This window comes from Pristis pectinata, chromosome 26 (assembly GCF_009764475.1).
Source record: "Pristis pectinata isolate sPriPec2 chromosome 26, sPriPec2.1.pri, whole genome shotgun sequence".
Taxonomy (NCBI): Eukaryota; Metazoa; Chordata; class Chondrichthyes; order Rhinopristiformes; family Pristidae; genus Pristis; species Pristis pectinata.
Genome location: NC_067430.1, coordinates 8,759,613 through 8,786,225, shown reverse-complemented (window position 1 = coordinate 8,786,225; position 26,613 = coordinate 8,759,613). Strand labels below are relative to the sequence as shown.

At 39.0% G+C, this 26,613-nt stretch overlaps 1 protein-coding gene across 1 annotated transcript in view; it reads left to right on the top strand.

Moving 5' to 3' along the window:
• The first annotated feature begins 276 nt into the window (after positions 1-276).
• Positions 277-26,613, top strand: part of kif17 (kinesin family member 17) — a 47,449-nt gene continuing 21,112 nt past the window's right edge. The window contains exons 1-6 of the mRNA XM_052038973.1: positions 277-507; positions 6,200-6,346; positions 7,061-7,162; positions 18,362-18,551; positions 21,573-22,013; positions 25,207-25,313. Coding sequence (XP_051894933.1) covers positions 277-507; positions 6,200-6,346; positions 7,061-7,162; positions 18,362-18,551; positions 21,573-22,013; positions 25,207-25,313 — 1,218 coding nt within the window. The remainder of the gene's footprint in view (positions 508-6,199; positions 6,347-7,060; positions 7,163-18,361; positions 18,552-21,572; positions 22,014-25,206; positions 25,314-26,613) is intronic.

Genomic DNA, 26,613 nt, shown 5'->3' with positions numbered 1-26,613 from the left:
GATTAAAGATAAACTGCTACCTGTGAGAAGGGAAGCATCGTGACACCCTGTCGCTGCTCGCCTAACTCGGTTTCCATGGCGACCGAAGGCAAGAAGCGAAATCGGAAATGACGCGGATTCAGCGGAAGCCAGGATCCTGGTTGTTGCCGGGCAACCGACGCTCGGTTGCAGGATCCCGGTCCCGGGAATGATCGAGTGTTGCCGGGATGGGGAACCTGTGAGAAAGGGACGTTAATACACAAACAAGCTGGACATCGGGGGGGAGGAGGAGGAGGGATGGCGCTGGAGACAGTGAGGGTGGTGGTGCGCTGCAGGCCAAGCAACAGCCGAGAGAGGGACCTGAACTGCAAGGTGGTGGTCTCCATGGACGGTGCCCGCGGCCAGTGCTTCATCCAGAAGCCCGGGGCTCCCGGGGAGCCGCCAAAACAGTTCACCTTTGACGGCGTCTATTACATCGAGAGCACCACCGAGCAGCTGTACAACGAGATCGCCTATCCGCTGGTGGAGGTAAAGCAAGAGCTAGCGTGAAATGACTGGGATTTAGCCGTCACTTGATTGAATAGAGCCACTGGGGGAGCAATGTACTGTGAAGATCATTGAGTCATGAAGGAGGCTTGCACCAACATGAACTACACCCCCTGGACTATTAAAGATAACCGTGCTTCAGGTGGCACACTCGCATTTGTCAGAAGGTTCATGTCCCCTTCCTGAGCAGCAAATCAAGGCTGGCACTTCAGTGCAGTGCCCAGAAGCGTTGGCTGTACATCTTTTGAATAAGCTGTTAAACAGAGGCCCTTTCTACCCTCTCAGATATGCATAAAAGATCCAATAGCACTGTTTCAGTTATTCCCGGTTACCTGAAATATATTTATCCCTGAATCAACGCCATCTAAAACAGATTATTCATCGTCACATTGTTGTCCTAGTGCAGATTTGCTGCAGTATTTCCGATAGCAGTGATAAATGTCAAAATCATTTAAAGAACTCTAGGACTTTTGGAAGATGCTAAGAGCGCTGTATCACAGCAAGACTTTCTTGAAAGATCGGATGTCTTCTGACGATATTTAATAGTGCTGTTGCCCTTTTAAGAGCATTATTAATATAGTGAATGTGCATCAATTGATTGAGATGCTGACAATAAAGTAGCAATTAAATTAGAACATTGTTATTTTTATTTGTTCCCCACCAATTTCAGATGGAGTAAGTTCAAAACTCATTTTTTTCCGTATTTTGCTAGTCTTTTGCTCCTCTTTTTTGAAGGGTGCAGGTAACCTTACCATTAACTAATTGAACAGTTTTTGAAAGTGAATGTGGAACTGCCTCAGCACTGCACACGCTGACTTCCTGAATGGGATTGGGGAGGGTGTCACTGGGTCACAGTCATTTGTGGTATCATTGTTTGCTATTACCTCAGAAAAGTGTCTGCCGAAAAAAAACAGCAAATTATGGGTCCACTGTGGGTGGAACTCATTGGTGCCAACCTCCCTTCAATAATGCCATGGAGGATACCGGTATGCTTGAAGCCAAAGCCATCTATGACCTGTGGGAATGGAAGGTTATAAAATGTACAATGGATATCACTGACAATCTCATAATATAAATGGTGTTCCTGTTTCTGTTTTTAAGCCTATCATTCATTTGGATTTTCTTGTTTATTTTATTTACAATGCCTATAGTGCACTTGCTGCACTGACTTGATGTTTCTGATTGGTGCCACTGTGCTGTGATTAAAGACGAATGTATTAATTTTAACTTTAATGTTGGGAGATGTAAGAGTTTTAAAGTATTGAGCTTTTTGTATTAGGGAAAGCACATTAGGAGGAAGGCAACTATTGTCAAAAATGTCAGATAGGAGAAACTAGTTCAGGAAGTTGATTGTTTAAGAACTGATGTCCCATCAAGAACATACCTGCCCACTTTAAAACTTGATTCATAAAATTTTGATTTTCACCCATCCAATGTATTTAAGCATATATTAAATATTAAGGGGCACAAGGCTTTGGGCAGTACTAGCAAAATATTTATTTATTTATCTGCCTACTTAATTTAGATACCAGCTTGAGAAAAATTAATTTATTCATGATTTCTTTGTTTAGTGTAATTGTATGATGAGGGGATTCATTTATGTAATTACAGAAATTGAGCTTCAGGTTCATGGAATGCTTGCTAACAATGTAGTATCATATTATGATGTTCATATGCTATGAAGTGATTAATTAATTTTTTTAAAACTATCTCAGAAAGTCAGCCCTTCTTTTCTAAAACTTAATTGCACTTGTTGATTTGTAATTATTTCTCTGCAATTCACATTACTTATAATTGACTATTACAATGTCCATACATGTAATTATATTTATAACACAACAATAAGAGCTAGTTGTAGTACTGTTATTTTATCTGCAAGTTAGCATACAGGATTCTAGATTCATACAGTATTTGGCAATAAACCAAAGTTTGGGTGTTTGTGTTTAAAATTGTTCAATGCACAGTGATTTTCTGGAGGTAAATTTTGTATTATTGTTTTACTTCCATTGTATTTGCCATTAGTCAGCTGGTGAGTCATAGAACTCCAAATACCTTGGTAACAAGCATTCAATTTATGGTCAGCATAGTCTGCTCAATGAAGGCTTGGATATTCAGGCAGGCACAGTAGCTGGTAGAGCTCTTGACTAACAATCCAGAGAATGAGAATTTGAATTCCACGACAACAACTGAGGAATTTAAAGTTAATTAAATAATCTGGAGTTTTTAATAAAAACTAGGTAGGGCAAGAGAAAAGTTCTGCTGAGAGAGTCCAAGTAGCTAGTGACTAAATTATAAGGTAAAACCACAACCAAATTTCCAAAGGGGTAATAGGATCACAGAAATGAATGCAAGCATCAAAGGTGGGAGAAGTGTGGTGTTCAATTTATGGGGTACATGGATTACTACTGGGAAAAAAGGGAAAAGTTCTAAGGGAGCTATGTTGGGCTCTAAGCTGATTACAGGGGGAGCAAGGGGTGGGGGAAGGTCCTGCTGGACAAAAATCTAGAATGCTAAAGAGAAAATAAAAACAAGGAAGCATGCAAGAAAGTGATTGGGGTAAGAACAACCCCAATCACTTGAGGTTAGAAAGGAATGAAGCAAACAAAAGTGTGCACTAATGAATAGGGTCATAATACAGAAACATGCTAAGATTTCTAAAAATGTCAGAAATGCAAATACATAAGTGCTATATTTGAGTGCACAAAACATTTGTAATAAGTGAGATGAATTAACAGTGCAAATATATGCAAACGGAGATGGCATAATTGTCATTACAGACATAGCCACAGGGTGACCCCAGCTTGAAGCTGACTATCTAAGGAAGGACAGGCAAAAAGCAAAGGGGATGGGTTGGTGTTGTTAGTAAAGAATGAAATCAGAGAAATTGTGAAAAGGAATATTGGCACAGAAAATCAAGAATTAAAATCAGTCTTTCTGGAGCTAAGTATCACCAAGGGACAGAAAACATTGATGGGAATTGTCAATAGGCCTCCAAACAGTAGCTGTAATGTAAGGGATGGCATCAAACAAAAAATTAGAGAAGCATGTCACAAGAGTATTACAGCAGTTATGGTGACTTTGATATATGTATAGGTTGGTCAAACCAAATGAGCAATAATACTGTGAAGGATGAATTCCTGGAATGTGAACAGGATTAGTTTTAGACCAGTGCATTGAAAAACCAATCAAAGAACAGGATATCCTATATTTGGGTACAGTGCAATGAATTAGCCTGATGAGTCTCCTTTGGACTGCCTCCAATGCTACTATATCCTTTATTAGGTTGGGGGACTATCTCATTAAGATGCAAAGTGACATAGTTCAATCAGAAACAAACATTCTAAATCTAAACAAGGGAAATGACAAAGGCGTGAGGAGTGAGTTGGCCATGACAGCTTAGGGAACTTCATTGAAAGTAAAAGTAGACCAAGAGATCGATTAGGAGAACAAAAATGGAATATGAGAGTAAGCTTGCAAGGAATATAAAAGAGAATTGCAAAAGCTTCTACAAAATGATTAGTGAAGAAAAACGTAGGTCTCTTGCGGTCAGAAATGGGAGAATTTATAATGGGGTAAAAAGAAGTAACACAGCAATTAAACAAATACCTTGGTTCTGACTTCACAGAAGTAGCCACAAATGACTTCCCAGAAATGCGAGGGAACCAAGACCCTAATGAAAAGGAGGAATTAAAGGAAAACAGTAAAAAGATAATGGGAAAGAAAGCCAATTAATCTCACAGTATGAAAAGAAACAGTCATAGAAATAGTGGATGCATTGCAGAGCAAAGGGCGGCAAATGTAACCTCAATTTTTTAAAAACAAAAGGAGGAGTGAACATAGGGGACTTTCGACTGGCTCTTCCAACACCAGTGGCAGGGAAATTGTAGAGACTATGATAAAAGTTGTGATAACAGGACACTGAGAAAGTATCAAGGGGATTAGACAAGGTCAACATGGATTTATGAAAGGGAGATCATGTTTGACAAAGTTACTAGAACTTTTTGAAGATGTAACTGTTAGAATTGATGGGAGAATCAATGGAGGTCATGTATTTTGATTTTCAGAAGGTTTCTGATAAAGTAACTTACTTGGCACAACATAGAAGGAGGCCATTTGGCCCATCAGGTCTGGGTTGGCTCCCAGTAGGACAATCTCATTGGTCCCATTTTCCCCTCTCCCATTTCCCTGTACCCCTGCAACTTATTCTCTCTCACATACCCATCAACTTCCATTTGATTCCTTTTGCCAGTAACCTACACTAGGAGATTATTTACAGCAGCCAGTTAATCTACCAGCACATCTTTGGAATTTTGGAGGAAATCAGAGCATCTTGAGGAAATCTTCACAGTCACAGTGAGAATGTGCAAATTCCATACAAACAGCCCCTAGGTCATGGTTGAACCCAGGTGCCAGAATTAACTGTTACATCACTGTGCCACCCAGTTTGGTCCAACATAATCATCCAGAGTGTAAAATTAAGGCATGTTGGATTAGAAGAAAGGTAATTAAATGGCACGAAATGGAGAGTAGAAATAATAGGGTCTCTTTTGAGTGACTAATGGGGTACCACAGGCATCAGTGTTTACCTCCCCACCCCCTTCCCCAGCTACTCAAAATATATTTATAAATGATTTTGATGAAGGAACTAGATGTAGTATTTCATGAATTTACCAATGCACAAGACTGGGTGCGATTATGATTTGTGAGAAGGAACAAAAAGGTTTCAAGGCCATTTAGCCAAGTCAGATGCAGTGGGGTGACTGGAGCTGGGGGAATGCTGAAGCATCTTCCACCTTACTTTTTATTCAGTCACATTCAAGGTTAATGAAGAGAGATCAAGCAAACTGGGCATTTGTTATCCAAAGTTTAGAAGAATGATAGGTGAACTCACAGAAACATACGAAATTCACATGGGGCTTGACAAAGTAGATGCAGAGATGGCATTTCCCCTGACCTGAGTGTCTAGTACCAAAGGCCACAAGTCTCAAAGTAAGGGATCAGCCATTCAACACTGAGGAATTTCTTCACCAAGAAAGTAGTGAATCTTTGGAATTCTCTATCCAAAAGGGCAGTGGAGGTCGACGAGTATATTTGATGGAGATTGATAGATTTTGGATATGGGTTAGTGCAAGAAAGTGACACTTGGGTAAAAGATCAGCTATGACCTTATTGAACAGTAGAGCAGGTACAAGAGGCTGAATGTCCTATGACTCATCACAAGCCCCAATGCGAGAGATCCATGTAATTAATACATGTTAGAAAAAGAGATATTTTTGGTTATTACTGCTAAACTCTCATTCTACATCTTAATATTGACAAGTTTGAAGCTATCATTTTTGTTTCCCAGCACACAACTTTTAATTCCACGCCATCACCTGACTGCTCATTCAAACTTGAATTTATTTAGAATTTGTAACATGGGGAAATAAAATTCCAAGAAATAATGGAGAGTTGTGAGGAAAAAACAAATACCAGGTAGAGAGATTACAAGAACAAAGAGGAGGGAAGCAAAAAGGAAAACATTTTTTGATTATATTCAAAGTAAATGTATTGTGGATATATTCTAAAAAGTATTTAAAAAAATATTTGTTTCCATGCTACATATGATAATCATCAGTGTGACTAAAACATTGTTTTAATCCTTTAATAGTGAGTATCTTTAAATCTTGTCTAGGGTGTCACTGAAGGCTACAATGGAACAATATTTGCTTATGGACAGACAGGAAGTGGGAAATCATTCACCATGCAAGGCATTTCTTCTCCAACGTCACAACGAGGAGTTATTCCCAGAGCTTTCGAACATATATTTGAGAGTATCCAGGTAGATAAGCTGTAGATCAAAGTTTACAAAAATTGGATTCCTGTGATTTAAGTATTGATCACTTTGGATCTCAAGAACATCAGAGTAGAACTAGGATCTAATGCAGTTCAATTTCCTGTAACATTTCCAGTTTTGTAAAGTTTATCTTGTGTTGTATTGTGCTGCAATAAGAAAACTGAATTCCACCCTACTTTAGTACAGCAATATTTGTTGGGGGGCGTGCCCTCCTGATGCACAAGTAATAGCATAGTCAGATGTACTTCAGTGAGTTATAAATGGAACTGAACAAGAGTTTTAATTTGGAATCCATCACATTGCTGAATTCCTAATCTTGATTACCATGAAAGGAATGTCCAGTTAAAGGTGAGGCAGCTCATAATAGGATAGAAAAATAAAACTGAGTAGTGAATCACTCCAGTCTAATCCTAGACGTTGAAATTAGGCATGATTAGGAACTCTTGAATAAACTCTTACTGAGGAATTAAAAACTGAGACCTTGCAATAAGTATATTTTAAGTTAATTTTTAGTTGTTATTTTCTCCTCTCTTTGATTTTTGTCATGCTTCCAATGTCTTCTCTCTTATCTATTAAGATAATTCAATTATTATTTAAGAATATTACATTTAGATTTAATATCATTCAGTACTTTGATTACTTTGCAGCAAAATGTAACCAGTTTAAGAGGTTTCAATGCCACTGTGTGTTCACCCACAGTGTACCGAAAATACTAAGTTCCTGGTGAGGGCTTCATATTTGGAGATTTACAATGAAGAGATCCGTGATCTTCTGGGAAAAGACACAAAACAGAAGCTGGAGGTAAAGTGTTTGTATGACCATCATATCAAGATAAGTTGTCATAATAATATTCTCTCATGCAATGAATGTTAAATATTTTTGGAAATATTTGAGATTACAAGCGTATGTTAGCAACACATTTTGGCTGGTACCATCCGTTGCATCAATGCAAAGCAGGGCTGAGAAACAAGCCAGAAATTCTTTGGATAGGTTTGGTGTTTAGTCATGAGTGTTAAGTGAGAGTATTGGCTGGAAACTTTTGGTGCCTTTTACTTCAATGGAACCACATATGCAGAGACGAGTACAACCATCACCCACTCTCACACATTTAGCACCAGTAAGCAAAAATGACTTTTTTTTCTCCCCTTTGCCCAGATCCAAATTTTGGTGATTTGACAGGCCTTTAGGTCAATTCCATATGCGGTAGCAGATTTTGTGTGAGAGTTTCATTTTAAATTGATTACATTTGAATGAGTGCTTTCTGCAAAATTACTCAATTTTGTTTAGGGAAACAGTAGAATTGAAGGCCAATGCCTTTTGGACTTTGAGAAAGTTAACTTGCAATTGAACTCTAAGATTTCAGAAAATGGATTTTCATGGAGTATTTTTTCTGTTCTAGATTGCTGCCTTTGATATTTTATTGCATTTTAATTTGCAAGATTTTTGTTGGTACAATCAAACATCAGAATATTTGAAAATCCCAAAACATCAGGTACTGAAAATCTGAAATTAAAAACGGAAAACATTGGAAATACTAAGCAGGTGAGGCAGCGTTGGAAAGTGGAACATTTCCAGGTTTGGGACTCTTCATCAGAAATGGGAAAGAGAGAAAACAGGTTAGTTTTCAGTAGAAGCTGGGGAAAGGATGGTAGAACAAGGAATATCTCTGATAGGGTGAGACCAAATGAGTAAATGTAGCAGTTAGGATTAGATTATGCTTCTTTGACTCTGCAATGTGTTGGTAATAGTAAGGCAGTGAGACATGCCCAGCAGGCCAGTCTATACAAATAGTAAAAGAAAAACTGAGCCAAAATGATGACAGACAGATATGGTTTGTTCTGATACAGAGTGAATTGTCCAAAGTTGGAGATTCCTGAAGGCTGCAACATGTCCGAATGGAAGATGAGGTGTTGTTCCTTGAGCTTGCATTGAGTCTCATTGTAACAGTGCAAGAGGCCACAGACAAAATGATCAGAGTGGGATGGTGAATTAAATTGGCGGGCAATTGGAAGCTCAGGGTCACTCCTACAGATGAAATGCAGATGATCTGCAAAACAGTAACCCAATCCATGCTTAGTTTCTTCAAAGTGGAGGAGGCCGTATTGTGAACACTGAATGCAGTACACTAGACTGGAAGAGATGTAAGGAATTACTGATTCACCAAGAAAGACTGTTTGGAATATGGGACGATGGGAAGGGAAGAGGTGAAAGGACAGGTATTGCATCTCCTGCAGTTTCAGGGGAAAGTGTTATAAGACAGGCATTGGTCAGAAAAGATGGAAGAGTAGACTAGGGAGTCACAAAGGAAACCCTCCCTTCAAAATGCTGAAAGGGGAAAGGAGGGGAATATGTGGGAATCGGTGGAATTTTGTTGAAACTGGTGCAAACTGTGAAGGATGAATCTTTGAATGCAGAGGCTGATGGGGTGGAAGGTAAGAACCATGCGGACTCTGCTTTTCTTCTGTCCAAGAGGAGAGGGGCTAAGAGCAGAGATGTGGGAAATATATGAGATATGGCCAAGCGTTCTGTCTACTCTGGTGGAGGAGAAGCCATGGTTCAGGAAGAAGAAAGACATTTTAGAGATACCTTTGTCGAATGTCTCCTTGTCAGAGTGAATGCAATGGAGATGAAGGAACTTAGAGAATGGAATAGAGTCCTTACAGGAGACAGCGTGGGAGGAAGTAAATTTAAGTTAGCCATGGAATTCTATTAGTTTGTAATGGATGTTTGTGGCTAGCCTATCCCCTGAGATGGAGAGATACACTAAAGAAGGGAGGAGTCGCAGGTGGGACCATGTGAAGATGAGAGCAGGATGTAAATTGGCAGCAAAACTATGAAATTTTTGAGTTCTGTGAGAGTGCAGGAAGCAGCACCAAAATAGTTGTTGATCTACCAGGAAAAGAGCTGAGGGAGTTTGCCTGAATAGGACTGAAACAAAGGTAGTTCCATGTATACCAAAAAAAACAGGTGTACCTTGGCCCATGTGAGTGCCCACAGCTACATGTTTGATCTGGAAAAAATGAGTGGGGTTGATGGAGAAGTTGTTCAACACAAGGACAAGTTGAGCCAGGGAAAGGAGTGTATTAGTGGAGGAGAACTGACTGGTCCTCAGTTGAAGGAAAAAGTAGATGGTCTTAACTATGCTTAATGGCTAAGCATCCATGGCATTCTGCGATAAAGGTTCTTAACCTTTTGAGGGAAGGAATTTTTTGTCTTCTGTTCTTAATATCCATTCCATTATCCTGAAAGTTCTGGACGTTCCAGGTGGTGAAGAGCCTTTACCCTTTCAAGCTTTCTCAAAATTCTGAAAGGTTCATTGAGAACAACTAAGGAAAACAGGCCTATTCTACTCGGATAGATCAAGTCCGTCAGTCCAGGAATCAATTAACGAACCGTTTGAAGTCATAATCATTGTTTACAACACTTCCAAGTTTCTTCCTACCAAGGTGGATAATCTCATATTTTTGCCCCACTATATACTACCTGTCATCTCTTAACTGGTCTTTGTTCATGTGCAGCCTCTTTCACTTTCTTGCACTGATTACTTTTCCACCTGGCTTTGTATCATCCGCTAACTTGGATATTGTACCCTAGACTTGATTACCTCATCTAATTTATTGATGTCAATTGTCATTGTCTGGGACCCAAGCATTTACCCTTGCAGCTCACCAGTACTCATAACCCCTCAACCTGCAAGTGACCTGTTTATCCATGACCTGTTTTCTGTTCAATAATCCATTTCAAACCATTGTAATATATTATCAATCCCATAAACCCTGATCATGTCCAACAATCTTTAGAGTGGTGCTTTTTCATTCTCCTCTGAAAAAGCCAAAAATACTACATTTGCTGTTTTCCTCCTTATCGTGTCATTTATGAGGTATAGGGTTGTTGTGCAGCATGCCAAAGATCATTTCACTTTGGCTCCCTCTGCTGCAAACTTCAGTGGCACTACAGAACCATAGTTGCACCTTTACCTTTGATTACTATTGGTACACATGAAGGAAAATACTGTGTCAGGGGCCAGACCTTGGGTTCAGGAGTAAGAGGAGGCTGATAATCAGGTACCTGATTGCAGCCTGGATTGGTGGGGGTGCGCGAACCATGACAGAGATGTGGTGTTGGCTGGCTGAACATGGGTGCATTGTGATGTGGCTTCTGTTATGGAGTTCAGAAGATTGAGAGTTTAAGGAATTATAGAATTTGGGGTCAATTGAGGAGGTCAAAAAGATTAGCAATTGAGGAGATTGGGAAGTCGATGTAGGGCCTCAGCCAACTGGGGGCAGGTTTAGACTTTAGTGCCCAGATCAGTTTTGGTAAAACCTCGTTCCTTTCTGAGTGACCAGCAACTGGGCATTCTCAGAACAACATGCACTAATTCTGCTAGCAACAATCCAAGATCCACTTGCAATTGGGAATGGTCTGAAGATTTTCAGAATAACGTGATTTGACCTACATTAAGGTGTAAGCCATGACAAGGTAGACTGGGAGGTCATGAGTCATGAGTCAGGCAGGCACGGTAGTGTAGCGTAACACTATTACATCACCAGCGACCCGGGTTCAATTCCGGCCATTCTCTGTAAGGAGTTTGTACGTTCTCCCATGTCTGCGTGGGTTTCCTCTGGGTGCTCCAGTTTCCTCCCACATTCCAAAGGCGTACAGATTAGGAAGCTGTGGGCATGCTATGTTGATGCTGGAAGCGTGACGACACTTGCAGGCTGCCCCTAGAGCATTCTACGCAAAGATGCATTTCACTGCATGTTCAATGTACACGTGATTAATAAAGAAATCTTATCTTACCTTATCTTAAATGTTGGCATCTTATTCCAGTCCAAAAAACACACTTACTGTCATGATGTTCTGAAAATAGAAACAAAATTTCAAGATAAGAATTTTTTAAAATTTAGTTTCCCTTTCAAAGAGCCATGGTCACTGCCTCAGATTATGATTCTCTAGTTGCCCTGTTATCATGTTCTTAATAATAAATCATGGTATATTCTTTAATGATGCCAGGCTAATTGGCCATAGACCTTTTTTTTTACTGTTCTTCCTTTCTTGAATAGTAATCCCATGGCCACCTTCCAATCCACAAGGGCTTATTCTAGATTCTAGAAATTTCTGGAAAGAAATAGGAATTTAACGAATAGGAGCAACAGTAGACAATAAGGCCATAAGGTTCTGCCATTTGTCCAAATCCTGGCTGATCTTCTACCTTGGTGGCATTTTCCAATATCCTTTGATCCTTAATATTCAAAAATCTTTTGATCTCTGCTTTGACTGAACACATGACTGAGCCTCCACAACCCTCCAGGGTATAGAATTGCAAAGGTTCACTACCATCTTGAGTAAAGAAGATTTCCTTCATCCCATTCTTGAACAGCCTGCCCCTTTCAAGTTCTACTGCCGTTTTAAAACTCTAAGATGTGGCCATCAGTCCTAAGATGGTCTGTTTCTAATACCATTATATTTTCTAGTAGTTTTTATTTATTAATAGAATTGCTTGTAAGTCCCCATTCTCATTAGACTCTTGCTGGTATGATTTTTAGTGTGAAGATGGTTACAAAATATTTGTTCAACTTAAGCACATTTCATTTTTTCCCAATAGAATATGTATTTATTTCTAAGGACTTTCAGTTACTTTCATTTTTTTTGCATTCTTGAATAAACTTTTGCAATCTATTTTCATATTTCTTGCTAGTTTACTCTCTCATTCTGTTTTCTCCCAGAGGATAACAGTATCTCAGTTACCCTCTGCTGATTTTTTTAAGCCCTTCCAATTCTCACATTGCCAGTCTTTTTGCTAATACCAAAAGCCTCCTTTTTTAATCTAATATTGTCTTTAATTTCTCTGGAGAGCCAACTTTTATTCCTTTGTTGGTCCTGGGATTCATAAGCCGTCCTTGCTTCAGTTCTAATTAGGTCCCCTCCCTCATTTCTTTTTCCCAGTATACTGTTGACTGCTTTTGTTGCTGCTTTTTATTGTCATATAAGACTCAAAAGTTTCATCACCTTTGCTACTGAGTTTGACCCTGCTCTCACTTTCATATGATTCAACTCTGATTCTTCCCTTCCCATTTTTGACTGCTTCACCTCCACCTCAGGTTAGCTACCAATATCCACTGCAAGCATACAGACTCCTGCCGCCATCTTGATAACATCACCATGAATTCCCAGTTTCTTCGGCTCTATTGTATTTGTTCTGATGACAACACTTTCTACTTCAATGTTTCTGAGATTCCTTCCTTTTTGTTAACAGTGGCTTTTCACCACCATAGTTGCCAGGGATGTCAACCCCACCTGTTCCATTTTTCACACTTCTGCTCTCACCTCTTCTCCCAGACAGAGAAAAGATAGGGCACCACATGTCCTTGTGTTCTACCCCTTCAGCCTCCACATTCAATGGATCAACCTTTGTGATCCTCGCCACCTTCAATGTGATGCTACTACATCTTTCCTTCACCTTTCAGCATTCCAAAGGGACCGGCTCTTCTTGACTCTAAGATAAGATATCGTTATCAGTCACATGTACATCGAAACACACAGTGAAGTGCATCTTTTGCGTAGAGTGTTCTGGGAGCGTGCCACATACATACATACATATCCATCTTTACCACTCTTCTTCTCATGGCATCTTCCCATGTAATTTTAGGAAATGCAACACCTGTCCTCTTATCTCTTCCTTTTCCACCATACAAGGATTCAAATACTCCTTCCAAGTGAAACTGTGATTTAGTTACACTTCTTTCAATTTAGTGTATTATATTTGGTGCTCACAATGTAGTCTTCTCCCTCTTGGAGAAAGCAAATTAACATTGGTGACCTGTTTGTGGAACAGCTGTTCAATCTGCAGCGGTGATCCTTCCTGTTGCCTTCAGTTTAATTCTCCATCCCGCTCCCATTCTGACCTCTCTGTCTTCAGCCTTTTGCACTATTTGAAACAAAGCCTGGTGTGAGCTTGAGGAACAGCATCTCATTTTCTGACTTAGGCCTCAGCCCTGAGCCTTCAATGAATTCAACAATTTCTGTTTACCGGCTTCTTTAATTTGCGTCAGAAATGGCCAGTGCTGAGAAAGGGTCATCAACCTATAATATTCACTCAGTTTTTCTCCTTCCACTGATGCTGGTTGACCTACTTGGTGCTTCTAGCTTTCTTTTATTTCACATTTCCAGCACTTACAGTATTTTGCACCACATAGTTCCTGCATTGTTTTCTTTTGGCTCTCTCCTCTACCCTCAATCATATCCTTCTATTTACTTCTCTTCCAGATGAACCAAGCCTTCACCACACTTACTCAGCCAGCGCCAAAACCATTCATATTGTTTAGACTCCACTCGATCAAAGGGATCTCCTTCAATTCCACCCCCCTTCTCTGCAACTTGAAATATGTGGTGGCACAGTGGTGTAGCTAGTAGGGCCACTGCTTCACAGCACCAGAGATCTGGGATCAATCCTGACCTTGGGTGCTGTCTGTTTGGAGTTTGCAAGTTCTCCGTGTGACTCCGTGGGTTTCCTCTGGATGCTCTAGTTTCCTCCCAAATTCCAAAAATATATGGGTTGTAGGTTAATTAGCCATTTTAAATTGCCCCTTGTGCATAGAGCTGATTAGTAGAACCTGGGGCAGGGAGTGGGGTGGGGCTTGATGAGAAAGTTGGGAAAATAAAATGAAATGTGAATCATGCAGGATTAGTGTAGGTGTGTGGTTGGTAGTCAGCATAGTGGGCTGAAGGGCTGGTTTCCATGCTGTACGACTATTTGACTCTATGACTCTATTAAATTTCTAACTTCAATTTGTAACAGGTCATCAACCTGAAATAATGAAACTATTTCTATCCCCACTGCACTTTTTGTTCTTATTTCAGATTTTCAGCATTTGCAATTTTTTGTTTCTTAATTAATTACAGTGTATTTGTGACAAAAATCTTGCATGGTATTGGTTTCTTTAATTGTTAAAAGACTTCACACATAAACTATGTGTGTTGAACTTGAAAGAGGCTGTACATGTTGCAGGTGGTGGCTGGGTGCTGATGAAGCAGTCAATTTTATCGCACATTATGTTGAGCTTCCAACATGTTGGAGCTGCACTTATCCAAGCATGTATAGAATATTCTATCACACTCCTGACATTTGATTTGTGGATGATAAATTTTAGGAAGTCAGAGGGTGAGCCTTTCACTGCGGAATTCCCAATCTTTGACCTGTTCCTGCAGCTGCACTTTCCATGAGCTAATCCAATTACATTTCTTATCATTTTTTGGCTATTCTGAATGCATCTTCCGTAATTTAGTTACAGCATCAAATTATTGTACATGCAATCCTTGAATAAACCATTGTCAGATCGGTACAGTATTCTGGACACTAAAACCTTTTGTAAGCAAGATGAGAAACATTGTCCTTGTTTAAAAATTTAAAGTCATTGTTGTCTAAAGGGCAAGAGCTGTTATTCTGGAATATTAATGTAAAAGATACAACTGGAGAGATTCCAACTAAAGCCTGGTTACAAAGAACAAAGCAGCAGCATCAGTTGAACATATTGATAATTAATTAATTATGATCTCATTTTTTTCTTGGGTGTGATTTTCATTGAGGATTCTGTATTCTACCTGTGTTACAGAGGTGTGCTGTGCTCATTGTAAATGGAGTACAATTTCTACTACGTTTGCCAAATCAGCACAGGTATAATTAGTTTCTAGGGCAAACTGTGGGAGTGTGGTAAATGCTTAGAAAAGCACAAATAGAGCTCAACAACTGTTGCTATGAGCACCCAGGGAGAATGGCTATAATGAGCTCTTTTCAGTATCCAGGAAAGGACAACATAAATGCCAGTTCAATTTCAGATGTTCATCAGACCAACATTTTGCATATAGAATTACATAGAAATTGTAAAATGGAAAAAAGGCCATTTGATCTAACTAGTCTGTGCTGACATTTATGTTCCTCACAGCCTATAGGACAAATTAAATACAAGAAGCACATCTGTTGCAACAGTGGAAACTTTATGGTGGCTAAAATAAGCTTTGGAGGACCAATGTTTGAAGTGCTATATAAATGTATAAGGCACAGAAATGTGCTTCAAGACTCTCACATGCACTTCTTAACATTTAATTGACTAAGAGATTAAACCAGATGCACTGCCTTAATCAAAAGTAGTTGGATGTAATATTAAACAGGATGAATGAGGCACCCCACTGTTACTTAAGGGGAAATACTTTCGGTTTGTTGGATTATTTCTGCTGGCTGCTGGTATAAGTTTTTGAAGCCTTCCTTTGTTTGTTAAAATTTAATTATGGGGAGTGGACTGAAGTAGTTTATAGTTAATGTAAAATTTTTTGTTGGAGGAAGCTGCTACCATTCATGGTTGGCCTAATCGGGCTTCCTCTGAGAATTGATTGTGTCTGGGAAAATGAAGGGAGGCTAAATAGGGTGGTACAAGTTGGCAGTTGAGGGAGGAGGAGACAGGAAAGGGCAGTTAGCAGGAGACCAAGTTCAAAAGGAGTCTTCAGGGAGCAGTTCTTTTGCCTCAGCCTGAATGAGGACCAATGCTTGTAACATCTTCACTTCAGTAAAAAGATTGCAAGTAAAATCTGCTAATTGGGCAGTACAGCAGTGTAGCTAGTAGGACTGTTGCCTAGCAGCTCCAAGCAGGTTCAACCCTGACCTCTGGTGTTGTGAGTGTAGGTTTCCCCTGGATGCTCCAGTTTCCTCCCACATCCCAAAGAAGTGTGGGTTGGTAGTTTAATTGGTTACTGTCAGTTGCCTCCAATGTGTCGGTGAGTGTAGAATCTAGATGGAGTTGCTGAGAATGCGGGAGGGATGTAATGGTCAGTATGGACTGTTACCTTGCTCTATGATTCTGTGATTGTAACTGCTTCTGTCACACATGCAGCCTCAGAGTAGGTTGGGGATAGCACTTGCTGGAATGGTCATGCTGACTAGCTCTTGCCTTGTATGTATGATGCCTTTTAGGCTGCTCTCACCACAATTTCTCCTCCCAGCACAGGCTGGACTGTCAGGCAGACCCATTTTTTCACTCTGCTCTTGCTCCAGCAAACTTTTGTATCTTCCTACCTTGACTCCATTCTTTATCCCCTGGTCCAGTCCCTTCCTTCTTACAGCCATGACATTTCGAATGCTCTCCGTCACTTAAACAGTTTCCAATTCCCTATACCTAACTGGTTCATCTTGACCATTGATGTACAATCCCTCTACACTTCCATCCCACATCACACGACAAACAGACACCTAACCAGTTCCCCTCCACCGTCACTCATTCACTTGGCTGAACATCCTCACATTAAATAACTTCTCTTTCAAATCCATTCACTATCTCCAGATGAATGGTATAGCTGTGGGCACTAGTGGGAACAGTCTTTATTTCAGTCCTACTCTTTTTCCAGTACATCAACAACTGCATTGATGCTGCTTCCTGCAATCATGCAGATTGAAATTTTCATCTCTTTTGCAGCTAATTTCCAGCCTACCCTCACCTCCTGTGCTATGTAGGTTAATTTGCTTCTCTCTTTTTTCGGTTCTGATGAAGGGTCTCAGACCTTAAATGTTAACTGTAGGTGCTGCCTGAACCTGCTGAATTTTTCTAGCATTTTCTGTTTTATTTAGCTTGTACTTTTTACAATTTTGTGCTCACAATGTAGTTTCCTCTACATTGGAGAACCTAAATGCTGATTAGGTGACCTCTTTGCAGAACAAGTATCTCCATTCAGTCCACTTCCATTTGCCTATCACTTTAATCCTCCATTCTCATTCTGATTCCTCCGTCTTTGGCTTCTTACATTGATCTAACAAAGCCTAATTTAAGCTTAAGGAATAGCATCTCATTTTCTGGCGAGATGTTGCAGTCCTTAGGACTTAACATTGAAACCAACAGTATCAGACAACCAGCCTTTCTCAGCTGGCACCAACACTTTCTGTGCCATTCAATCTCTCGCCATCTGTGCTTTATCACAGGCATTTCCTTTGTTCTCTCCAATCTTCCCTATTTCTCTGAAACTTAAAACATGCTTGATTTCTAACTTTTTCTCGATCTTATGGAAGGTCGTTGATCTGAGAAATCCTTCTCTTTCCATGGTGCTGCCTGATCTGCTGAGTATTCCCATAATTTTCTGTGTTTTTACAACAGTCTGGTATTTCCCTTTCGAGAAATAGCTTTTATTTTAAAATTGCTGATTTATTTGGTGACAGATCCACAACTGCCATGGAAAGGATCAAACTAGTATCTCTGGGTCAATGGTCCAGAACTCCGACTATTCATCCAGTTACTTAATTGCTATGCTCCTATACCCAGTCATTAGAGATGAAATTCTTTGTCATTTAGTTGTTCCAGTAATGTTTTCTATTTAAAGTAGTTGACTGGTCTGTCCAGCTTTTCTTTCCAGATTTCCACAATTCCCAATCCTTTTATCTCTGCCAATGAATAAGAATATTCACTTCTTTTTGTGCTAAAGAATCATTAGGATTCATACTAATATTTCACTTAAATCAGTGTATTTTGCCAGACATTAACCAGTGAACCTGCTGGAATGTAAGTACATGTGTTTATTAGGTAAAGGCAGGTTTATGCCCAGTAGTGATGTTGTCCATAGTCAAATAGTCTGCCCACACCTGCTTCCTAGTTAAGTGATCATGAAGATGACCACATTGCTTATGCTAACAATTCAGTGCAGAACTGAGGGAATACTGCATTGATGGAGGTGGTGTTTTTCAGATGTATTTTTGAGTTATTGAATTTTCTAAGGAGTGCTTTGTAATGTTCAGAAGTTGCTATTTAAATGCAAGTTTCTTCTTTCATCATACTGCAGCAAGGTATAGCACATTCAAGAGACAGGGAGAAAATTAGAAGTTAAAAATAAAGCCTTTAATGGTGCTGCAGATTAAAAGTAAAGAAAATAATATTGCAAATCATCTCTATACTGATAGAGTTTTATTGAGTCCTAGGGAGGTAATCTGCAGTTTTTAATTAGTTTGTCTTATCCTTCTGATTGTAGCTCAAGGAGCATCCAGAGAAGGGCATTTATGTGAAGGACCTCTCCATGCACACTGTCCACAGTGTCACAGAGTGTGAAAAAATCATGGATATTGGCTGGGGCAATCGAGCTGTGGGATACACCCTCATGAACAAAGATTCATCACGTTCACATTCTATATTCACCATTCACTTGGAGATGTGCTCAATAGGTTAGTAATTTAAATACCATAGGTGGACAGGATACTTAATGTTTTCTTTTCAATGGATTATCTCTGAAATATTTTTGTAAACTTGTTACAATTCCTTCTCCTAAAATTAAGTTAAATTAAAACAAATGATATTTCTCTCAAGTAAATATTTTTTCTCTGACATGTGATCTCCTCTTTGTGTTTTCCCTTTCCTTTGCCTTTTTGGTTTTTGACTCTCACTTTCTAATCTCTTATCACACATCTTTTACATGATATCTCTGGCTTTTCCTCAGACCTTCAGTCTTTCCATTGTCTCTGTCTCCTGAAGTCACATTGAAAAATGCACATCAAAATCAACTCTTACCTTCATGGTCTTGAATTAAAGTCTTGCATATTTTGAAATTGTTGCTGAAATGCCAAGGGATGAGTATGAGATCATGAATCATCTCTTAAGTGGCCAATCCCTTATTTTGAGACTGTGATACCACATCCAGTGGAAACATTAATGCCTCATCTACCCTGTGAAGCCCCTTAAAAATTTTGTATGTTTCAGTGAGGTCACCTTTATTCTTCTAAACTGAAGACAAAACTAGGCCCATTCTGCCTGATATCTCCTCATATGATAACCCGCTGTCCTATTAATTAATCTAGTGAATCCTCGCTGTACCTTATTGTATTGTTCCTTGCATAGGGAGACCAGACTTGCACACATTTACAGATGCAGTCTCATTGGGGCCCTATATTACTGGAGCAACATGTACTCTTGTACTCAAATCTCCTTGCTATAAAGGCCAACATTCCATTCTATATCCCTAGAGCCTCTCTGCATCATCCTCGCAGCCCACATTGCCACCTAGCTTTGCATCATCTATTCACCTAGGCATATTACACTTAAACCTCTCATCGAAATTATTGATATTAATTATGAACAGCTGGGGCCCCAGCATCGATTCCTGTGGCCATCCAAATGAAAACAATCCATTTGTTTGTGCTCTCTGTTTTCTGACCATTAACAAATCCACAACCAATACCAGCCTATTAATGCTAATACCATTGCTCTAATTTTGTTTAATATTCTTCTGTATGTCACCTTAGCTATGGCCTTCTGAAAATCCAAATACACCATATTAACAGGTCCTCTGTTATCTATTCTGCTAATTTTATCTTCAAAATATTCCAACAGATTTGTCAAATATGATTTTCTTTTTTAAGTCCATGTTGATGCGGTTCAATCCTACCATTATTTTCTAAATGTCCCTCTATCACTTGCTCAGTAATAGATTCCAACACTTTACCCATGATTGACTTCAGGCAAGCTGATCTATACTTTCCTGTTTCCTCACTTCCTCCTTCTGAAAATAATGGGTTTACATTTACTTCCTCCCAGTCTACTGGGACCATACTTGAATAAGTGGAATTTTGGAAGATGATAACCAGATGACCTGCAGGTGTTGAAGGATTGTGTAATGATGCATCCACTAGTGATCCTTCTTAATATATCGACATTCTAACATTGCCGTGTATGCAGTAATTACTCTAGCATGGATCTTTGTTCCTTTTCTTTGAGCTGAGCTTTCTATTCTTGAAGCTACTTCGGTGACTGATGATCTTTAGTGCTTGCTCACATGCTGCATGTTCTAGGGCGCCAAATACACATAAAGGCCTTTATCTATTTTGAATGCCCAGCAGAGCCTGCTGTTTTAACAGTTTTGGATCATCCATGCACTTATAATGACTTTTTCAATTAAATAGTTCCTAAAAGCAAGCATTCCACAGTAGTGTTGCTCAGTTGTTGAGCTGGTGTTTTACAAAAGATAGTTACTTCCTTTTCTCTCTGTATTCTTGATGATATAATAATAGAATTGTCATTTAAGTTTCAAGTCCAAACTACCTTTTGCATCCTTGTCAAACACTTGTGTCCCTGGGTAAGATTACAATGCACATTCCTTTTTGGTTGCATTATTCCATTTAAAGCATTGTGATAAGGAGGTGAGACACTTCTCATAAACAGGACTTACTGAGACTCAACCTGCATGATTCTTGATGGCTGATTCAAAACCAGCATTGAATGGAATTAGGTAACGTGATGGGGTACACTTGGGATTTGGGTTTGAATCCAGCTCAAACTGTTTAGATGAAAACCTCTTCCTCCTCTTAAGTAGGCATGGACCCACAACAAAAAACTGCACTTAATTTGGAACTGAAATAACAATTTTGTGACTAGCTTAGCAGATGGAAGATACCATACAATTATGGGAGTGGGTTCTGTTTGCAGTTTGGGATACAGGCAAGGAATTGTTACTCTGTATTGAACTAAACTCTACCTGTTGTAGGAAGAATTGATGCTGACTGAGTGGAAAGTATTACATTTTGCAAACTATGACTTCTGGAGGTATAGCAATGTACTGATTATATTACTCTATGAGCAATCCAGAGAACTCAGATCTAGTTGGCCAAATGGGGATTTTAGCATTTGATCTTGCAAAAATGTAATTTTTCCCATTTTCAATTCTTCTATAAGTAAAACAGAATTGTTAAAAGTGAAAGAAATACCTTGTTAATGCCTTGTTTTTTCTCTCTTGGGTTAACTGCAGCAGTGTCAATACCTAGAGGCTTCAGGGCAGTCCTAGAATATTGACAACTCACCCATGACAGATTGGGGACATACTGGGAATCTGAAAACATAAGAGCTGGTGTCATTTTGTGAGCATGGAAGTATTGGACTGCTGTTTCATTGTGCCTATTATGGAAGATAACCTGTCCTAACCAGCTCTGGCTTACATGCAGCTCCACTTACTAATTTGGTTGACTATTAACAGCCCTGTGAAGTTGGCTTCCTAACTCCTTGGTTGTATCTCAGGCCAACTAGGGCTGGATAATTAATTAAAAGGTTGCCAGTGATTCTTGCATCATTAATAGAATTGCAGAAACTAAGGTACAGGTTATCTACCTCATTATTAAAAAAAAGGCACAAAAAGCAAATGGGCTTCTTCATGGAAAAAATAATTGCAGGGAAAATACGTGACTTTATTTGTCTTACAGATGACAATGGGAAAGACCACATCCGTGTCGGAAAGTTAAATCTGGTTGATTTGGCAGGTAGCGAAAGACAGGCAAAAACTGGAGCAACTGGAGATCGACTGAAGGAGGCTACTAAAATCAATCTGTCACTATCAGCACTCGGGAATGTAATTTCTGCATTGGTGGATGGCAGATCAAAACATATTCCGTACCGTGATTCCAAACTAACACGAATGTTGCAGGACTCCCTTGGGGGTAACACCAAAACTCTGATGGTAGCATGCCTGTCTCCAGCTGACAATAATTATGATGAAAGTCTTAGCACTTTACGGTATGCAAATAGGGCAAAAAACATCAAAAACAAGCCAAGAATTAATGAAGATCCAAAAGATGCTTTGCTCAGAGAATATCAGGAAGAGATTAAACAACTGAAGGCACTTCTAGCTGGACAGCTTGGTCATGGTAATTTGTTTAATGTATTTTTTCACTAAAAATCCTTTATTCAATGAAGATAGGAACTCGTTTAATCCAAAGTCCAGCTCCTGATTGATAAAATTGTTTTCAATGTTAATAATTAGTGTGTTAATCTTGATTAGGATTTGACTATTAATCTGTTCTTTCTTTGCTCTGCCAACTCCATCAACTGTATGTGTTAAAACTGATTGACTTCTGCAGTGATTTTTGCAGTTTTGTCGTGGTTTCAGTTAAATACTCTTCATTGTCTCTATATTTTATCATAATCACTGTGTTTTTAACCTTTCTTTCTTGTTTCTCCTAGGCATAAATATATCATCCTTTGAACATCCAAATCCTTTGTGCACGTTAAGTGCCTTTGCAACAAGTCATCATATTTTCTCCCATTCCAACTCATGCTTTCCTAACATTAGAGCCCATAGAATTCCTCATCTCTCTTCTACTACATTCTAAAACTTTCAAAACATATTCTTAGCATTAATTAATCTTAATGTTTTAATTCACAAATATTCCTGGTCACCTCATCCAATTAATAGTAGTCCAATATCCATTTTTTGATTGTTGTCAATTGTAGGAACATTGCTCATTTGTTTTGTGCAATGTGAAAGTTAGTTGATGTTCATGTTGTCAAAAGGCCTTCTGGGGTAGAATTTGACACTGAGTTTGAAGGTGATGTAGTCCAATCGGAAACTTGAGTCTTAAATCTTAAAACAACGAAAACTATGAAGGTGTAAGAGTTGGCTGTGGTTGACGGGGAGAATACTTTGAAAGGAATGAACATGCACAAGCAATGGTTAGCATTTAAGAAAATAATGTATAAATTATAAAAAATAGTATATTCTCTTAAGACAAAAAAAGCAAGAAAAGTGATTCATCCATGGCTGACAAGATTATTAAAGATAGTGGCAAACCAAGGGAAGAGCCTTTTGAAATTGCCAGAAATAGCAACTGATCTGAGAATTAGGAGCATTTCAAAACTCAGCAAAGGAGGACCAAGAAATTCATATAGGAAAACAGGACAGAATATGAGTGTAGACTGGTGAGAAATGTAAAAGCAGACCTATAAGAGCTTACATAGGTACATAAAAGGAAGACTAATGAGGCGAGTGTGGGCCCTTTCTGACAGGAGAATTTGTAATGGGAAATAAGCAAATAAAAAGGAATTAAACAATCACTTCTGCACCTATCTTTGTGGAAGAAGACATACAAAACCAACCAGATATATTAAAGGATCAAGTGAGAATGAGGAATTAAGTATTAGTCAAAAAATAGTACTAGAGAGGTTGGTGAGTCTAAAAAATGATAAATCCCAAGGACCAAATGACTTGCATCCCAGGGTTTTGAAAGAGATTGTGGATGCTCTGATTATCATCATCCAAACTTCTTCAGATGCTAGAACTACTCCTGCAGTTTGAAGGGTAACAAATATGGCCCCATTATTTAAGATGGAGGAAGAGACAAAATGGGGAACTACTGACCTGTTACGATGATGTCAGTGGCAGGGAAAATGCTGGAATGTACAATGAAGAATAGAACACCTTGAAAAGAATAATAATATTGATCAGAAACAACATGGATTTAGGAAAGGAAAATCATGTTATATAATCTGCTGAATTTCTTTGTAGAATAGATATGGGGGAACCAGTGGATATTGTGATCTTAGATTTCCACAAAGCATTCCATTAGCTCCTGAACAGGAGGTTGGTTGACAAAGTTAGAGCACATGGAACTAGGCATAGTAATTGTACAGAAAGCAAAGGAAAGGAATGAACAGATTGTTTTTGGGTTGGAGGCTGTGCCTACTAGGGTACCGCAGGGATTGGTGATTTGGCCCCAGCTTTTCACAATCTTTACCAACAATTCATGATTAATGAGGGGACTAACATCATTTTCCATCGCGAACACTGCTAATCTAGTGGAAATGTGAGTGCAGAGGAGGATGTAATGAAGCTTCAGGGAGATATGGGCAAGCTAAGCGAATGGCGAGAAGATAGCAGATGAAAATAATGTGGAAAAATAAGAGGTTATCCATTTTGGTGCAGGTAACAGAAAAGCAGAGTATTTGTTCAAAGGTGAAAGATTGGGTGGCGTTGATGTTCAAAGAGAACTGGGTGTGCTTATACACAAGTCGCTGAAGGCCAGTGCAGCAAGTGATTAAAGGAGCAAATGGTACGTTGACCTTTATTGGAAGAGGAATTAGATACAAGAGTAAGGAAATCTTGTTGCAATTACATAGGGCCTTAGTGAGATTGTACCTGGAGTACTGTGTGCAGATATCCTTGCATAAGAAAGGATGTACTAGCCATATAGTACAGTGAAGATTCCACTAGATTGGTTCCAGTGGTGGTGGGTTTGCCATATGACAAGAGATCAAGTTGAGATGGACTATATTCTTTTGAGTTTAGAAGAATGAGAGGAGATCTCATCAAAACATACAAAATTATTGAAGTGCTTGAGAGCCTAGTTGCAGAGAGGATGTTTCCTATGGCTGAGGAGTCTTGGACCAGGGGAACAGTCTCAGAATAAAGGGTAAGCCATTTAGGACTGAGATGAGGAGTTATTTCTTCACTCATACTGTGGTGAACCTTTGGAATTTTCTACTCCAGAGGTTCAGTTGTTGTGTTCATTCAAAACAGAGATTGATAGACTTCTAGATAGAAAGGAAATTAAGGATATGGGGATAGTACTGATGAATGGGACAGCAGGTTCAAAGGGCTGGAGGGCCTGCTCTTGCTCCCGTTTCTTAGGAACATAGACACCTGCATTGTGGGATTTTTTTTTCAAATTCTGTTAAAATTTTGAGAAACGTGGTATTTTGGAGAATTGAAAGGAAAAGAGAAGAACAATTCAAATAGAAGTGAACCTGGACCTGTTCCCCTCCATGGCTAAATAAACTCCTGCAGATGTACTACAGGAAGGTTAATATGTGCTGGTTAATTGATCTAATCTGGAATCATAGTGGGACTATATGATTTGTGCTATCATGATTTGTCCTGATTGCTCTAAATAGTCTTTATAAATTAAATACCAAGATGACACTCAACTGAATCAGTTGTTATGATTTAAAGTAGGGTCTAAATGATTAAGGTGTGATAATTGACTGCCTATATATTTGTCTATTTTACTCTACTACTCAAGTACACAGATTATTGGTTAAATTAACTTCATTTTGATTTTGCAGATTATCTAAATAAAGTGCAAATGAGTAATAGCCAAGCAACCAACCAATCGCCTAAGAATACTGAAGTCTGTGCTGAGATAGAAATTGAAAAAGAAAATATGAGACAGGTTTGTACACATCAAGTCAAAAGCTGAAATACCTTCTCAAAGTTTATATGTCTAGAGACATGAGCTAAGAAGTTCTGTTGGCTGTGATCCTATTGCTTGTTAATGAATTGTCTCCAGGCAAAAAGAACATTTGGATTCATCCAAGGAAAATAACAAAGTTTTGATGTGATTGAATTACAGCTCTCTTGGTGGTTGTATGGGAGTAGCTTGAAGTGCTAAAATAAACATATCACATGAGAAAAAATGGGGCACAAAAATTAGATGATATTAAAAGTGCATTTTCTCTGATGTAGAATTTCAGTGACAACGAGGATAAATACACTTGCGCAGACTGCCACTGATGTAACAGTCTCATTTACGGGAATGATTCAGTGGTTTGAAATTTGTCATGTTTAGTTTGTCTATACTACTTTAGTGGTGTCATTGAGTGAAAACCATTAACTTGTAATGAAAGTATGATCAAAGGGATTTTTATTCTACAAACTGGAAAAAGTGATACTCATCTGGGCACTGGTTGGTTTTACTTTGTCACTAGGAATGATACAGTGATTAAATTAATGGACTAGTAATCCAGAAATATGGACAAACAAACTAGTGGCAAGGCTTCATATCCATGGAGAACAGCTTTGGAATTAAAATTCTTTAAATTAACTGATCCGGAAAGGTGTGTGGGATCTCAATAAATGTGATGGTGAAACTGCCATCCAGTTCACTACTATACTTCAGAGAAGGAACTCTTTCATCCTTACCAGCTTTGACCTATATGTGACTCCAGACCCAGAGCAATGTTGATTCTTAATTGCCCTCTGAAATAGCCTCACATACCATTCAGTTGTATCAAAACTGCAATGTTGAAATGCTTTAAAAATGAAACTGGATAGGCCATCTTACATTGACCGAAGTACAAGATTCAGTCATGCAATGTCACTCATAGCCATGTTGACGTTGCAAATTACTCCTCATGAGAATTGAGGCTTGCATTGAAATTAGGAGTGAGCCAACACCTTGACACACTTGCAATCATGTGAAATCTCATTGCATGAAATCTTGTTGCATTATATTCCACCACGGTGTGTAATCTTCTACCTGGTATATCCTCAGTCAATCGTTACTGTCTGGTCAGGGACCAACCCTAGTTCAATGAAGAGTGCAAAAGGCTATGCTAGGAGAAGCACAAGACAGGATAACAAGCATGCTAAATATCAAAAATGACAAGCGATTCAACAACCAATGGATCAGATCAAAGCTCTGCAGTCCTGCTGCATTGGGTCATAAATTAATGGTGGAGGCTTCAAGAACA